Source organism: Macaca fascicularis, chromosome 1 (genome assembly GCF_037993035.2).
Source record: "Macaca fascicularis isolate 582-1 chromosome 1, T2T-MFA8v1.1".
In the NCBI taxonomy this organism is placed as follows: Eukaryota; Metazoa; Chordata; class Mammalia; order Primates; family Cercopithecidae; genus Macaca; species Macaca fascicularis.
Genome location: NC_088375.1, coordinates 75,546,670 through 75,565,000, shown reverse-complemented (window position 1 = coordinate 75,565,000; position 18,331 = coordinate 75,546,670). Strand labels below are relative to the sequence as shown.

The following is an 18,331-nucleotide window of genomic DNA, read 5'->3' as shown; positions in this document are numbered from 1 at the left end:
AAAATTATTATAAATCAGAATTAGGGCATGTACATAAACCATTCATTTATTAGTTAATCAACATTTCTTGAGAGCCTACTTTGGTATGAAATACTGGAGGTATCAAAATGGCGTGATTGCCCTTTATGAATTCACCTACCTTAGAGGGAGGTAGCTATAACCATACAACCAATAGCAAATGCTTTATTAAGATATAGGAGGGGGAAAAGGGAAAACTCTGCCTTGAAAAAGCAAGGAAAACTCAAAAATTTTAATATTGAAATAATAGCAAACAGGGAGGTTGATTTTGGTATAGATTACATATAAACAAAAAAAATAGGTAAAATAAATTGAATCATTTCAGTGACGTGAATTTAAGACCAAGACAGATGATCATAAGTTAACTTATGTACATAGAACATAAATATAAATAATTAACATTATTTACGTATTATAAATACAACGAAATTATATTATTTTAGGGGATTGACATTTATTTAATGGGATGTTAGAACAGAAATTATATGCATACATATGTGTACATGAATTAATTTAAAAGTTAATGGAAAATATTGCTGAATAAACTTGAGAAAAAACTCTGAAATTCAAGCCCTTAAGGGGATGACTAAATTAGGAATGCTTTTCCTTATATAAGCACCTTGTAGATGTAACTTTTCTCTAAACTCAGAAAAAAATTTTTTTGGCAAGAGTTTCTTTTCAGCATAATACTAACTACTGAGATATGCAGCTTATTTATTTTACACTCAGAGATATTCACAAATTAAAAGTTAAAGAAAGATTCTTTTCCCTTTCTCTCTTCTCCACATCTTCATTTTCTCATCTTTTATTTTACTGTCTCTTGTGATACTTTGTGAATAACGAAAGTCATTGCTGAGTAAAATATTTCCAGCTGTCAAAAGATACAGTAGATAGAGACAGCAATTGACAAGATCATTAGTTTTACAGAAAACCTGTCTGCCATTTTACACTAAAATACTTAAAATCATATCACACCAAAATGAAATCAATTTTATATTTTTTAAGTAAAAAATTGGAATTCCTCTTTGGTTTTGTTTGTTTTGTGATTGTAACAAATACGCAATATAATAAGCAAACTTCCTGTGTCTTCTAAAATATTTACATACGTTATATTGCATAAAATCCAAAAATCATAGATTATTTCTTGTGTTGGACTATACTTTGATCTCAGAAGTTAAATACTCATGATCTTAACAGTGATCTTAATGACCACATGAGTCACATTAGTCAATGTTTGAGTATCTTAACCATTGACTCAGTTAAGAGCTTATTTTAAGAAAACATTTGGGAGTATAATCTCTCTCCTTAAGTGTCTAGTTTTAATATAAAGGACATAGTGTATTTCATTATAGGGTTCACAGAGTAGGGAGGGTAATAAAGAGAAAGATTAAAGGAAAAAGACAATGGATTAGACTAGAGCCTGAAATTTAAAAATCTGGCTGCCAGATACTCAACAGAAAGATTACAAAGTTTTTCAATCCAAGGGGATTAAATATCAGAGACACTGGGATATCTATGTAAAGTTATTCTTCTAATCTTATCGAAGAGCTAGGACAAATCATAATCTGAAAAACTTCACAAACTCATTATTTATCAGTTATAGATAATAGCATCTAACTCATGACTGGGCTCAATCCAAAATATTTCTGAAGTGTCCCCAAAATAGAAAAATAGCCATAATAGTAATAGAAATAAAAATTTAAATCTACAAAACTATTACAGCCCCATTTCTTTCATTAAATCTAGTTAAAGAAATGACCTAACTGCTTGTGTTTCTAAGATTTGGATTTCACTATATTATAAATTTAATTAGTGATAAAAAAGGAACCACCAAAAGCTTGGTCTCTTCTAACCAATGAAGAAAATGATAGAATTGATTGTGATTAACTTGACAATAACTGTAGGATTTTTTTGTTTCTTTGTTTGTTTGTTTTGAGACAGGGTCTTGCTTTGTTGCCCAGGCTGGAGTATGGTGGCGCGATCATGGCTCACTGCAGTCTCGACCTCCTGGGCTTAAGCAAGCCTCCCACTCAGCCTCCCAAGTAGCTGGGACTACAAGCATGCACCACCATGCCTGGATAATTTTTTTTTTTGTAGAGATGGTGTTTTGCCATGTTGCCCAGGCAGGTCTTGTACTCCTGGTCTTAAGTGATCTGCCTGCCTCAGCCTCCCAAAGTGCTGGGGATTACAGGCTTGAGACATTGTGCTGGGCCAATAGGAGTTTTATATGAAACCAATAGAAATGAGTAAATACTAATTAACTTTCAATTGCCTTGTATAAATTGTTTGCATACAATGCAATTTAAAATATGGTGTTCTGGGGTAAGTGGAGGAACATTTTACACTGAGGTAAGAAATGGGAGCTACATTTGTTATGTACTTCGTTCTAATTCTTTTCTGGCTTTTGAATGTTTTATTAAGGCTGTATTTGAAATTTTATATATGTTTGTATTTGTGTGTATATATGCATATACATACATAACATGTATACATGTATATACATATGTACACATACAAATGTATACATATACATATATATACATTTACAAAATATATTCGGTCTTTTCAATACCTAATAACTATCTCTACCGCAAGCTGAATATATTAATTTAAAAAAGGCACCCAATCTACTAAATGAAAATACACTGATCCTGAGTTTGATGTCCAAATTTTGTTTTCAATTTAAAAAAGAGAAAGAACCAAAGAAAATTAGGTGCTTCAGCTTTAAAGACAGATAGGCCTAAAATGATAAGGTTTACTTAATTGTCTGAAGGCTAGATTTGAAATCTGGTATGCCAATGATTATGTATAGCACATTAAAACAAATGTTAAAACTTATTTGAGCAAGTTTAACAAAAGCAGCAGAGTTTTCACACAGTACATGAATGGAGTCCACTCAGAGGTGAAATAACAGTGAAACTAACGAAGCTTAAGCTTTGGGGCCCCTTGCTTTCATAGGCCCCTTCCAAGGCACAGGGTAGGACCCTGGTAATGTGCTCATGTGGTCATGCTTTTTGTAAATTTGCAAAAGATATCAGTGAATGCCACTGTATCTTTATACTCTGACATCCTCTATCACACTTTCCCATGGGTTGGGTGGTATGAGAGTGGCTGGGGGCATGTTGGGATCAGGCTGTGAAAAAGATGAGGTGGGTACATCTTTAATCTAGGTTTAAATATATTTATGTGGGGTTTCTGTCACTTCCACATTTAGTTAATATTTGTTAGCAATCCCAATACAGAAATATCTCCTAGGAATATTCCTACCACCCACTGTGTGGATAGGAGGCACCCTGAATGAAGGAGCAGGGCCAGGGGCTTCATTGCAATAGGAACTTGCTAAAGTGCCTCACCATGGAAGTCTGTGGGTAGTGGGGAAGAAGTGAGATTTAAAATGTACCCAGCCCAAAGCTAGTCTGTAAAAAATTATTCCAACATTCAGATGTGTAAATCATAAATGGGGAATCCAATTCTTACAATTTTCTATACAAAATGGAAGACTTTCCTTTCAAAAATATATTCAACATAACGCATTATACAACACTTTTATAGTAATGAAAATTTAGATCAATGTTGTCAGAACAAAATGGTAAATAATCCATCTTTTCTCACTTCAGAAAGTTTAACAATATTATTGTCAAAAGAGAAGCAATCAAAGAGTATGAAGTCAAAATATAGAAAACAAATGCTCCAGAGCTGTGCCAGGCAGTTCATTAAAGCACTATGCTATATTTTTAGATTTCTAAGATGTTGGGTAGTATCAGCCCATTAAAATTTGAAATGTGGTTGAAATGATTTCCTTTCTCATTATAAAAATTATTGCCAGGTGTGGTGGCTCATGCCTGTGATCTCAGCACTTTGGGAGGCTGAGGCGGGAGGATCACTTGAGGCCAGGAGTTTGAGAGCAGCCTGGGCAACACAGCACGACCCTATCTCTACAAAACATGTGAACAAACCTAGCCAGGTGTGGTGGCACCTGCCTGTAGTCTTAGCTACTTGAGGCTGGGGTAGGAGAGCACTTGAGCCCACGAACTCAAGCTATGATCACGCCACTGCACTCCAGCCTGAGTGACACAGCGAGACTCTGTCTCTAAAGAAAAAAGAAATAATGAACTTATCCTCTTGTATTTGAAATTTTGCATATTTTATCCTTAAAGGTGTACTCCCCAAATTGTATAAGCTTCAGGCCCATAACACATGGATCTGCTCCCAGTCATACATAAGGGGGAGGTTTATAATGTGTTTTGCTAAATGATTTATTTTAAAATGCTGCACACTTAAAAGCAAAAAATACATAAGGGAAAGAGCTAAGGCACTTTTCTACCTAAGTGGCTCTCTGTTAATTAATTTTTATTTTATTCTTGCCTCTTTCGGAAATTATTGCCTCTTTCTTAGATGTGACGTAGTTAAAAGATGGCAAGAGTTAAAAGTTAAAAGAAGAGCAGAAAAGGAATTCATTTGAGAACACAACAAGATTTTTTTTAAAAAAATCACTTCGCGCTGTCTCTTCAAAGAGAACTGACAATGGATAATAATGCCATCCCTTTCATATATTACAGGATAATAAAAACTACAATGTTAAAGAGGGAGGAAATAAAATGTAAAAGTTAATAGGTAATTCATTCTCCATGCTAGTTCAGTCCTTGGCCTTTCTGCACAGAGACTGCCAATAGTAACAAATTATGTGATGATTTTGTGATGTGAGCTGTTCACTTGGGATTAAGAACAAATGTCCACACTTGAGGGCCTGCCTCTTAAACTATGGATCCAAAGATCGTAAGTCAGATCTCTATGTAATCTTGAAAGAATAAACCTACCAAGGGTCCAAAGGGGGAAAAAAAAGAGTCCCAAACATTGTAGTCACCAGAGAGATAATTTCTGCTTTATAGAATATTCTGAAAATAGATATAATAAATTGCTTTGAGCAATTCACCATAAGGTACCATAGATATCTAAATTACATTCTGGCTTTCTTTATGCTTCTATATACAGGCCCTAGTTTTTATCTTTGTACATGAACTCACTTAGAATCGATGTTTCTTATAAGTACCAAACCATTTCAGAGAAAGAGAAAAAAGGGAATTCAATGAAAAACCAGTGAATATCCTTTGAAGAAGGATGGCTGGACAGTCATAAAGGTAGGATACAGTTCCTTCCATGTAGGGTTTATTTAGGTGAACCAGATGTAGATCGCAGATGTAGATGACTAACTCAGGTTTTTTTTGTGACCATGGTTTACTGAGGATGCCCCAGCTTTACAGAATGTATTCAAACTAGTTGTGTGACCTTGAGCAGGTTGCTTCATCTTCTAGTCTTAATTTCTTTAATCGGTTAAAAGAGAACGCTGGAAAGATCATCCTAAAGATCCCATGCTGCTCTAGCACATTCCGATGAGTGGCGCCTCTGTCAGTGTGAGCTCCTATTGTTAAATTTTTCTGCATGAAAACATTCATACAAACTACTGGGAAGTTAGCAAAACCAAATATAAGATCCTTCATGTAAAACATATGAATCTACTTCCCAAACCATACATCCATAACTATGTCTTATTACCAGACCTTTCCAACTCCTGAATAAGTTTGCTAAATAAGTTGCAGGGAATGTAAGAATTAAGAATTTGTTTTGGAGAATGCTGTGTTAATAACTGATACTAAATAGCAGTGACCCTAAGCAAAATGACAAAACTGATACATTTCTTCTGCATGTCCTCTTAATATTCTTTTTAGTGCCATAAATACCTACTTTCCTCCCCAGATATCCCATGAATGTATTACACCCTTCAGCATCCCTGGATCTCTTTCTTACCAACTTTATGTCCATTTGGGTCTTTATACTCTAGGTATTGCCTCAGGTCTCTGAATGTACTTTTCTCTCCCATTCTTATCAGAAGCTGTTCACAATGTATCAATTTTCACTAAGACATACCATTAAGGACAACCTGAAAGCTAAAATATCTCCTTTCTAAAAATAATCTAAATTAGTTATCTAAATTTAATAGGAGAAAGAAATACATCTTTAATGGTAAAGTAACAATAAAATTCAAAGTATTAGCAAAAAGCTTGTAACATATTTCTCCTTTTCTGTGAGAGGCAGAGGGGAGGCTTCTGAGTTTCCACAATATGACAAGTCACCAGAAGTCACCTACCTCATATATATATATATATATATATATATATATATATATAGAGAGAGAGAGAGAGAGAGAGAGAGAGAGAGAGAGAATCTTATGATAAATTTCTCTAGGATATAAAGTCAGACTGTGTCAGTATGCTCATATTGAGGAGCAGAGGCAGATCGGACTGAATAGCAGAGTGAAGTCAGATTATAAAGAATTTTGAATGCTCATGCTGAAAAATATGGATTTTATCCTATGGATAACAGGGTAGCTTTGGAGGCTTACAAACTGCAAAGATAAATGAAATAAAAATGCTCTGTTAGAAAGGTTTATCTGACGGTGGTAAATATACTGGGTTAAAGGACAAAAGACTTAAAAAGAAAATCATTTTAGAGACTATTACAATTGCTCAGGGTTCAGGAAATAAATATGAAGGGACTGATTTGAAAGACACCTGGGGTGATGAACTGAAAGATGACAGCAAAAAATGATGAAGAGTCAACTACTTCAAAATCCTGGTTAACTGGGGATAGTTTAGAATTGTGGATTGTTTAATGTGATGTCTGATTTAGAAAATAGAAAAATACACACACACACACACAGAAAAAAAAATAACAGCCTGAAAAATTTCACAAAGAACATGTGAATGCTCAAACTCAGGTTGCATCAAACCACAAAGATCATAAATATAATTTTCAGTTCAATGAAGATAAGGGTACTATCGGCAACCATAAGTATCAAGGCATACATCCTTTTGTATATATATCATGGAAATACAAAAGACGGAAAAAAGGTCCAACTAAGAAACTAGAAAGGAACAAAATCAATGTTTTTCAAGTCAGAAAAGTGGTTTTGAGATAATGTCTATAAGGTCCAGATATGTGCTCCAGAAAGTCATTGCAGGTACATCTTAACATTATTCTTGAGTTTCCCTGTCACCCCAAAGATACTTTCCAAATATACCAAATATACAAAGACATATGACACATAGATACACATACCCACACATACGCACACACGTTGGCAGGTGCACATGGTAAGGCTGCCACTTTTCTAGGGCTTCATCATCTCAAAGTAAAAGTGAATAATCATATATTGAGCACTTGATATGCGTAAGATCTCACCACCTAGATACTTAAAAGATAGAGTTGAAAGCAATAAATGATTTGGAATAATTAATTTTTTTTTTTTTTGAGTCAGAGTCTTGCTCTTTCACCCAGGCTGGAGTGCAGTGGTGCGATCTCGGCTCACTGCAACCTCTGCCTCCCGGGTTCAAGCAATTCTCCTGCCTCAGCCTCCCAGTAGATGGGATTACAGGCATCTGCCACCACATCCAACTAATTTTTTTTGTATTTTCAATAGATACAGGGTTTCACCACATTGGCCAGGCTGGTTTCGAACTCCTGACCTCAAGTGATCTGCCATCCTTGGCCTCCCGAAGTGCTAGGATTACAGGCGTGAACCACCACATCCGGTTAAAATTTTCCTAATTTAAATATTTTTCACCTTATAAGATTTGTATCCTGGAAATTAAAATAAGTTTTTTTAAAAAGATTTGTCTTATAAAACTGTTTTTCATATCAACAGACTACCAATTAATTATGGGTATGTCAAGTTTATCTATTTATTTTATTATTATTTATATTGTTATTGTTATTGTTATTTTTTGAGATGGAGGCTCGCTCTGTCGCCCAGGCTGGAGTGCAGTGGCACTATCTCAGCTCACTGCAAGCTCCGCCTCCCAGGTTCATGCCATTCCCCTGCCTCAGTCTTCCGAGTAGCTGGGGCCACAGGCACCCGCCACCACGCCTGGCTAATTTTTTGTATTTTTGGTAGAGACGAGTTTTCACCGTGTTAGCCAGGATGGTCTTGATCTCCTGACCTCGGGATCCACCCGCCTTGGCCTCCCAAAATGCTGGAATTACAGGTGTGAGCCACCGCGCCTGGCCAAGTTTAATTTTTAAAATTAAGACAGTCTTTCTCTATACAAATATGATTTAACATCATTTGGGAAAAAAGTAGCTGAAACCGTTTTGGCTTCCTCAAAAATATAATTCAAAGTAAAATTTTATCAGTATTAAACACAGTATAGGATCTTTTTAAAATAATAAATAAAATAGTTATTTCAGTAATATTTTCACTGCTTTAGTGGGGAGTGAGGAAAAACATCAAAAATCTATCGTATAAATTATGACATGAAAACTAGTTCCATTATATACATGTAACAATTTTAATTGAAGTAAATTTGTTTCCACTTTAGTTTTAATTTCAATATGTGTAAACTCTTAAATGCCACACTAAAATAAAATAGACATAGTTATACTGAGTTATATGTATATTTTATGTTTATTTACCTTTTTATTATCACATTAAAATGAAAAACAGAGTAACATTTTTACTAATAAGATAACTATTACCGTGTATAATTCTATGTAATAACCAATATTTCCAAACTAACCTTTCATAATTTGGATCTTGAATTTTACATTTGTCTGTAATTTTTCTAATCTCCAGGAAGACTCTCAAAAATTCTGGCAATACTTTAGAGGCATCTTTTACTAAATCCAACAATAGGCCTTTGCATATATCCACCAGTAGGTGGAGCAGACAACATAATTTATTACCTAAGAACAAGGGCAGGGGAATGAAAGTCAGTTTATTTGGAATAAAACAAATCTGCAAATGAGATTTTCTTCAAAGGAAATATGTCTTATATGTGTTAGATTTAGTTTGACTAGTTACTGAATCAAAATAAATAACTTTATTAAGTAATCAATCTTTAGAGAAAGATAAATTAAATTTACAAATGGAAGCAATATTTGCATTTTACTTTATCCAAATCAACCAAAATTAGCCTTCCTTTCATAAAACTTTTACAGGGACAAAGATTTTTTGATGTGTTCATTTAATAAGGGTGCTAAACCCAATCCTGTTTTACAGGTGATGGGGTGCATAACAAATAGTATTTTCTGGGAAATATAATTGACTAATCCTATTATGTCTGTAGCAACAAATTAACCTTATTACTACTAGTAAATGGTGATTGATTATTTATGCAAATAAGTTACCATATTCAGCTTTCTGATTGAAATAAACATATACAAAAGGTGTTTTAATATGACTCGAACTTTTTAATTAATAAAACCCTGAGGGGTCTATTAATTCACTCATTGCAATATTAGTTATTTACTTGTGTAATTTCTATTAGCGCTAACATATTTGCTTGAATAAAGATGAGATAATTAATACCATCAAAAATTAGTAATAGCTTTTGGTAATATTTTAAGGTATACATTGAATTTGTACTAAATATAGGCTTAAACCTGACTTTAAAACTTTGCAATCAGCATATGAGTATATGAGTATACCAGCATAATCATCCTAAAATTACTAATACATTAAAAAACTCAATCTTACACCATCTATATCTGAATTCACAAATACAATTTTGACTTACAAAATTATCTTCTATGAAGCACTATCAAAATTAATGTTTTATTTCTACTCATCTAAAGTAAGCTATTAGAACAATAAAAATGTAATGTAAAAATTACTATTCTATAAACCATACTAACATCATTCCTAATCACCAATCGCCAATATAAATCATCAATATAATGTCCCCCTCTTAGCTAAAAATGCTATTAGATTTATTCCTTTTAAGCAGATCAATAAAGCTTTTCCTATCCTGACACACTTTTTATAAAATTATTCAAACTTGAATATTTATTTGGAGAATTTTCAAATATCTGCAGGCACTGAACGTTAAAATTGATACAAATTTTTTAAAATAAATATTATTAATTCTTATTTGGCTTTTATTTGTACTTAAAGGTCTACAAATATAATTTGAAATCAAAATCTTAAAACAAACAATGAAATTAATTTGTAAACAACCAAGTAAGGAATATTTAAAAATCTGCAGCTTAATTTCTTCCCAATAGCCCAGACATGCTGTAAAAATTACTAACAACACTCAGATTGAAATATGTGTCTTTTATTCTCTGAATCTTCCTTAGGCTCAGGAAGGAAGGTTATGTTGTTTTTTATTAAAATAAAATAGCACATCAGCAAAATCATAAGTATAAATAGTTATTAATTTCAGTGAGATCGCCCATATAAGCAGTAGTGAAAAGTTGGCAATTTCCATCTACAAAAAAATTGACATTAGACTGAAATTAGGCTCAGCGCTTTTTGTGGTTAAAGATTAAATGGTTTATATTTATACTAAAGTCCTAGCACACTACTATTAGATGGCAGGTACTCAAAAATATTATTGGAAGTGATTAACTGGTGAATTTAAGTTAAGATTCATGTTTGTTGTATTTATTAAATCTTAGTGTTGCATACTTTTGTTTAGATGGAGACTGTTTGTTTTAATAGTTGTGACTTGTAGTATGTTTTAAAGGTCAACTTTTTTATATCATGATGAAAAAATACTGATTAAAAGCTAAGTAAAGCAAATCTGTTGGGATATAAGGAATAGAACATATGAACTTTCCAGTATCATTCTGTCAGTACAACTAATCCCTTGAACAAAATGAACAGATGAGACTAAGATGACACAGCTATTCTATTTTACCACCACACACACAAAAAGTTTGTCTTGGAAATAAAAGTGGCTCCATAGGTTCAAAGGGTTGTTTTTTCATCTCTAGTTACCTGTGATCAAATCTTAAGATCACTATGATGAAGTTTACCAACTGGCCAGGTCCAAATGAAAATCCCTGTTATTTTTGTAATATTTCTCTCCAAGGGAAGCAATTTGAGAATACAGTTTCACCTGTAATGTCCTCAGGTCTGTGAAGTCAAGTGTCAAATGGAGGTGGGGGACACCAGCATAGAGATTTCTAACTAATTTTTTTATTAATAACTAAAGGAAAGCCAAGAAAGGAAATGAGAAAATGAATGCTTCCAATTGGTAAGATTAATGGAAGAAAATTAAAGAAGAAAACCTTAGGTTTATCTGTGGTTAAATTCTAATAATATGATTGTTACCATTTACTGAATGCCATCTAACGGTCTGGCACTGTTTTAAATACATGACATTTAATCCTCATAACATTCTTCCAAGATGGGTTTCATTATCCCACAAATGCAGAGGGAAGCAGAGGCTCGGAAAACTGAAGGTAATCTCCTAATATATTACCCTTAGTGTGAGAGCTGGGATGTCAACTCAGCTCTGTCTGATGACAATATTTGGGTTCTTTCAACCTTGCCATAGTGCCTCAAAAATAATTATTTTATTGGATGCCAAGGAGTTTTGGAGACTAGGGATCACTAAAGTTTACACACATTGATATTATCAGCGGCTTATATGGTATAAAGAAGGAGAAAAATGCATTGACAGCTTGTATTTGTTAATACAAATATACTTAAAACACAATGGTAATATCTGAAAATCCATTAAGGTCTATGATTCAAGTGTTTTAGTCAGGTTTGTGAAAATTCTTTGTCAAACCAGGTGCTTAATTTAAAAAATGAAATGAAATGAAATTAATTAAAGAAATAATGCATAGAAAGTCTCTACAATACTGTTTGGCACATGATAAGCACTCCATAGATATTTGCTGTCAGATTATTTTTATTAGTTAAAAAAAAACCTGAGTCTTCATGGACTTTCTAAATCATTTCACTAGATACTCAGTATCTCAACAACCTTGAATAAAACAGAATTAACAAATGTTCAGTTAAATACAATTTCACTATTTTAGGCCAGGTGTGGTAGCTCACACCTTTAATCCCAGCACTTTAGGAGACCGAGGTGGGGGGATCATTTGAGGTCAGGAGATCAAGAACAGCCTGACCAACATGGTGAAACCCCATCTCTATTAAAATACAAAAATTAGCCTGGTGTGGTGGCGGGTGCCTGTAATCTCAGCTACTCTGGAGGCTGAGGCAGGAGAATTGCTTGAATCCAGGAGGCGTAGGTTGCAGTGAGTCAAGATCACGCCACTGTACTGCAGCCTGGGCAACAGGGTAAGACTCTTTTTTGCTCCCTCTTAAAAAAAAACAAAATGGTTTCACTATATAAAAAAATGCTTTCTGTATTACAATACCCATCATAAGTATACTTAGCACAACTAGAACTCATATTAAGAAAGATTCAGAGTATAAAGATGTTCAGAGTTACTACGATTAACAAATGTATTGTAAAAAATAAAATACCAGATTTAAAGAAATAAGGGTATTAATAGTATGCTTAGTTTAATGAAAGTTGAAATGACTAATAACTAAAGTTAAAAAATTTCTGCAAAAATGAATTTTTTATTTGAAATTCTATATAAAAAGGTAGCACTTCAATTATACAACTAAAACTGTTACTACCATAGATTTTAATGAAAAGTTAAAATATTTTGACTTTTAATTTTTGAAAGTATCTTTAAATTACTGCCTAAGTATTTGAAGTCCAGTGACCTTAGATTGCCGAGTGCCATGTCTATTTCTACTAGCTTTGTATCTCTAACTCAGCCACGTAACACCTCTGAGTTTGTTTCCTTACCTGTCACATGAAGATAACTCAGCTACACAAATCCAAGTAAACATGAAGATAGTCACCATGATTAAAAAGTATTGATATTTAGACTACCAAGCAGAAGCTAGAGATAGAGGGAGATCTACGTTCCAAATGTACACGGCCAGCCCAGGATTTAATATATTTTTTTAATTTGGATGCCTCTAAGGATGACATTCAGTCTTGGGGCTCACCCTTCACCACTGGGACTTGACTTGCCCCTGCCTGGAGACATTCGACTATGTGACTCTGGCCAAAACTACAACATAGGACTTGAAGGTCTGTGAGAAAAAATAAAAACCCAGAGATTGCTAGTTTCCTGACTAGCTCCCTAGTAACAAAACACATCTCAACCCCCAAATTCATGTTTTTTTAAAACCGTATTTCTTTTTGAGACTATTCCACATGCCATGTATTCTTTCCTAGTAACCAGGACAAAATCCAAGGTATTGACATTTTAGCAAGCATTGTAAAATAAATGTCTAAGTATTCCAAATTTCATGCTTATATTTCTATAAGAAGATGTAACTGCTGAAGCAATTTTGTTAAAAGTTTTACCTGAAAACTTCCATCAAAATTTAGAAAGGGTCAAAAAATGGTTTTAATCTCAACATTAGCTCAATTAAAAGAGAAAACATGAAAGCCACTTCAGCCTAATAACTTGTTAGTTCTTGATCAATTCACAACACAACAATAAGCCATTCAGAACGAGTTTTGAAAGCGAGGTTATGCCCTTCGTGTTGTGTTATCACCGTGGCAGATCACACTGCTGACTTGGACCTTTCTGCCAGCATCGAAGCGGCTGCCTCTATGAAGCTGCTGTCACAGACGAGTCATGGTGCCTGCGCGCACCTACACAGAAGCACGAAATTGAACTCGAAGTAGTGTCTTTGTGATATCTTTTCAACAAGTCGTGTCCCATTCAGCTTGCTAGTTTATCTCTGTCAGGCTAGGGGCCCAAGTGGCTTACAGGAGCTGTCAGGGACAGGTAGACCAACCTGCTTTGTGCTGAGGAGGTAATGCATCTTTCGGGCTTGGTAATCTCTTTTCTTCTCTTCCCTTTCGAGGTTAGCTTTCTTCTCTTCTCTTTCTTTCATTTCTGCAAACTCCTCCAGTGCCTTCCTGCATCAAAACCATCTGTAGTTATTTATGATACTATGTGTTCACATTTTAATTCTTTCACTGATGATAAATCAGTTTTTTTTTGAGGGGCAACCATCATCCATATCCATCCAAATCAGTGGTGTAGTCTATCTCACCTGCATTTTCTACAAGAATCTTTGCAAAATTTAGAAAGCATTTATGTGATATTTTGGTGATTAAGTTTTTGAGATCAAATGAGTATGTTATAATTAATTCAAAGCTGAGAAAATACTCATATCAAATGCAAAGTGTGTCTTACCAAATTATCAGGGTTTTTTGTTTTAAGATTAACTTTTTTGGACATATTTAAATCTCCCAAGAAAGCATCTGAGCTACTGTTTTCCCTTACATTTTGGATTTGTATTTTCAAATCTCTAATCATTTATTTTGCATACTAACTAATGGCCTAAATTTAAAAATGTGACAGGTTTTATACATACACTTAATTTATTGTAGGTTTACTTCAGTTGACAGTTCAAATAATACCAATAAGATTACATATATTATCTTGCACTTCAAACAAAGGCTGACATTTTGTCCAATTATGTAGATAATTCGAATAAAAGCTAAATCAGGTGAGAAAGTGCAAGTCTTTTCTAGGCATAATAAATTCTATTAAAATAATGAAACTTTTCATTATTTATGTGTATCTAAGAAATATAAACAAAAAAAGCTTTTAAGTATACTATGTGAAAACACCTGCTAAACAGATTATGATATCAAATATGGAGAAAAATAAATCCTTTATTTTCAAGGAAAAACTTAACTCTTTGTGTTAAAATAATGTTTTGAAATTGTACTATACTTTTTTTTTAAAGTAGGTATGTAACTTAGTGTCTAGTTCTGTAAGTAAAGTTTTAAATAAATTATCTGAGCATTTTTCTCAAAGATATCTGAGGAAAGTAGAGGAAAAAATTCAAAAAATAAAAGAGATTCTCCTTTCTACTTCAATGTCTAGAAATATTTTTGTTGCAATTTTCTGTTAAAGGCTACCAATACAATACTTCATACAAGGTTACTTATGAAACACACTGACGTTTAAAAATCACCAAGCTATGCTATTGCAGCAGAGCAATTTTTTTCAACATAAGATTAAATTGCAAAATAAATGAATTACTTGGAGTGGCATGGCCCCCATTTTGCCACCCTTCTCTTGAAAATTGCTTATTAATATGAAAAAAAGGAGTCAGAAAATAGCCTGTTTTACTTTATGCATAGTATTTTGGGGGCTTCTGCGCCCACAGAGCCAGGCTAGCTGCACGTTTAGATTGTGTTGGCAAGCTGGTACAATGACCTCTCTGACCTGCATCTCAAGGCTATTATTAATCGCTAAGTAACCTGGTAAAGCCAAACAAATTTGTTTCCATTGAAAGGATCTCTATCTGTGTCTGAGAATTTGTTCTGTACCAAACAAACCTCATTAACTGTGTCCATTTTTGACAAAGAACCAGGAGTTAGAGGGATTGGTGACCTTTCTTTGTCCTTAAAGTACAAATTTCAAGGCAGTTACATATGAATAAATGAGAATTTTTGCTAGGAAAAATAACAATCATATGTTACATTAAAAGTGAATATATTATTTGTTTTAATCTTTACTATTGTTATTATGAAAAAAATAAAAATTAACCAGAGAACTACCACTGTAAAGATAATTACTCAGAAATGCATGTATCTAATTTTATATTACTCTAAATGTAAGTACAGTAATTTTCTAAGCAATTATAAAAATAAAAAAATCTATAGGGAAGTTTGTGCTCTATAAATAATTTAATAAATATGAAAAGGTCTTATATAAGAAGAAAGGCCTAATATAATTGAAAACATATATGAATGGGTAAGGTACAAAGATGTACATAGAACTTGGACACAAAATCAAAAGTGCAAGTTATTTTAAGTAGTAAAAACAGTTCATCTTCAGAATATGGAAATGTAAAATAAAAACAGTATGTATAGAGTGGCATGGCACAGTGAACTAAACCTGTGAGATAATGGAAAACAATGTTACTTTCCAGTGTATAAAGAAAACACGTAAGAAACACTAAAAACACTCATCTGCTGTAATCTCAAAACACAGAAGTAGTTAATTTAATAAATTCATCCAATTATTGAAAAAAATCAATTCTTAGGTTCCAAATTGATTTCTTGTAACATTTGAGAGTGTGTGGATATACTGAACAAGGCAGTAATATTTTTGTCAAACATTCTTTGTTGAACAATGAAGTAGGAATTGCTAAATAAATTATTCTTGATATATAAATTTTTGTTATATCAGCAGGGTGAAGATACTGCTCAGTGTGCAGGATGCAATAAAAATTAGGATCTCATTAAAGATAAAAGGATGGAAACCATTCTAACTAGGATTCCCTACAAAATTATAAAAATTACCTATATTTTTAATGTGGAGGTTTTTAAAATGCAGTACTTCTAAGACATTTAAATCTATTGTTTTTCTGTTTTTACATTTCAGATGTATTTTCTCATTTCTATCCTGAAAGAAAAAAGCCCTCTGATAGATATGGCATAGCTTTTACTAATTACTCTATTTTGCAAATACAGAAACACATAAAGAGATTAAATGACCTACTGTGATTAACAAATAAGTTAATGGCAGAAATGGAATTAGAACCTCTGTGTTTGCAGATTTTCTAACTCCAGACCAGGCTGTCATCTTCCTGACACAAGAAATATTATGCTGAATATATTTTTATTGAATTAGCCATGCATATTTTCTTTTATCTTATATTCCTGTCTTCTACCATATAAAGAAACTTGAATAAGTTGCAAGACTTTCTGCCTTGTTTTCATATCTATAAAACATTTTCTGATATAGTTTTAAAATAAAGATAAAAATTACTGAAACTCTTGAAAAGCTTTACATATTTGAATGTATTTTGCTAATGATATTTATAGGGATAATAAAGTATTTACATATTCTAATAATGATAGCAATAATAATAGCCACAATATAGTAGAGTGATTAAGAGCATAGACTCTGCTTTTGTTTTGTTTTGTTTTTTTGAGACGGAGTCTTGCTCTGTCACTCAGGCTGGAGTGCAGTGGCACAATCTCAGCTCACTGCAACCTCTGCCTCCTTGGTTCAAGTAATTCTCCTGCCTCAACCTCTGAAGTAGCTGGGATTACAGGAGCGTGCCACCACGCCAAGCTAATTTTTGTATTTTTCGTGGAGATGGTGTTTCGTCATGTTGGCCACTCCTGACCTCAGGCGATCCACCTGTCTTGGCTTCCCAAAGTGTTGGGATTACAGACCTGAGCCACTGCACCTGGCCAAGAGCATAGACTCTGAAATGGCACCTGGTTATAACAGCTCTGCTATGCTCCTCACTAGCTGTTTACCCTCTGAGCTGCAATTTCCACATTTGTAAAATGTAAATATATTAGTATTAGTATCTTTTCCATTAAATTATTGTGAGAATGAGATAAGTTAATCAATGTAAAGTGCTCAAAATATTGGCTGGTACACAGTAAGGTGCTATGTAAGTGTTAGCTATTTATTGAACATTTACTATGAGCCAAGTACTAGGCTACATGCTTTACCTACTCAACTGGATATGCTTTCTCTAATTCCCTTGGTTGTCTCCTCCTTTCTTTCTCCTGATGAGAGTTTATTTTATGAATGAAATCTCACAATGCAGAGCATAGAATATGGCTTCCTAAGAGGCATGGGTTATGGGGTAAACCCTGATAAGTGGAAAATAGGAGACAGAAAAGACCATGCAAATAAATTCTTCCTTTCCCTGTCCTCCACCTACTTATCTGAGGGATGCTTTCTCCTTGCAAAACTGAAGATAACCTGTGTGGCTAAAGACAGCAAGCATGGCCGGGTGCAGTGGCTCACACCTATAATACCAGCACTTTGGGAGGCCAAGGCGGGCAGATCACCTGAGGTCACGAGTTCGAGATCATCCTGGCCAACATAGCAAAATCATGTCTCTACTAAAAATATGAATACTTATCCGGGTGTGGTGGTGGGCACCTGTAATCCCAGCTACTCAGGAGGCTGAGGCAGGAGAATTGCTTGAACCCGGAAGGCGGAGGTTGCAGTGAGCCGAGATTGCACCACTGCACTCCAGCCTGGGTGACAGGGCAAGATTCCATCTCACACACACACACACAAAAAGACAACAAGCATGTCTGCTGTGCTATATCACATCACTATGGGGCTCTTTGTGAAGCAGTGGCCAGGACTGCAGGAGCTCATCATGTCTCATTCCTACCTACAGAACCAAACCCAAAGTTCCAACTGCCAGGAGTGCTGGCTGCTGACTGTTCATAACTATATCTCACTGGAGAAAATCAGTTGCCCTGCCCCAGGTAGATTTTGTTATCCTGCCCTCAGCCTGGATTCAATCAATGACTGGGAATTGACAGAGTACATAGGCCCAGAGCCTTTGTCTTGGTTTGGGACCAATATAAAGGGCCATCCAGATCCCAGAGCTGAGACCTCCTGATGCAATTCAACTTCTCCCTCAACCTTCCTCCTCCCTTCTCTTAAAGATGTTGCTCCCCAATAAATCTCATGC

At 34.2% G+C, this 18,331-nt stretch overlaps 1 protein-coding gene across 3 annotated transcripts in view; it reads right to left on the bottom strand.

Moving 5' to 3' along the window:
- The window catches only part of SPATA17 (spermatogenesis associated 17), a 229,169-nt gene that overhangs the window by 117,635 nt on the left and 93,203 nt on the right, over positions 1-18,331 (bottom strand). For all 3 annotated transcript variants that reach the window (XM_045397234.3, XM_065541898.2, XM_065541900.2), the window contains one exon: positions 13,646-13,769. In XM_045397234.3, coding sequence (XP_045253169.2) covers positions 13,646-13,769 — 124 coding nt within the window. The remainder of the gene's footprint in view (positions 1-13,645; positions 13,770-18,331) is intronic.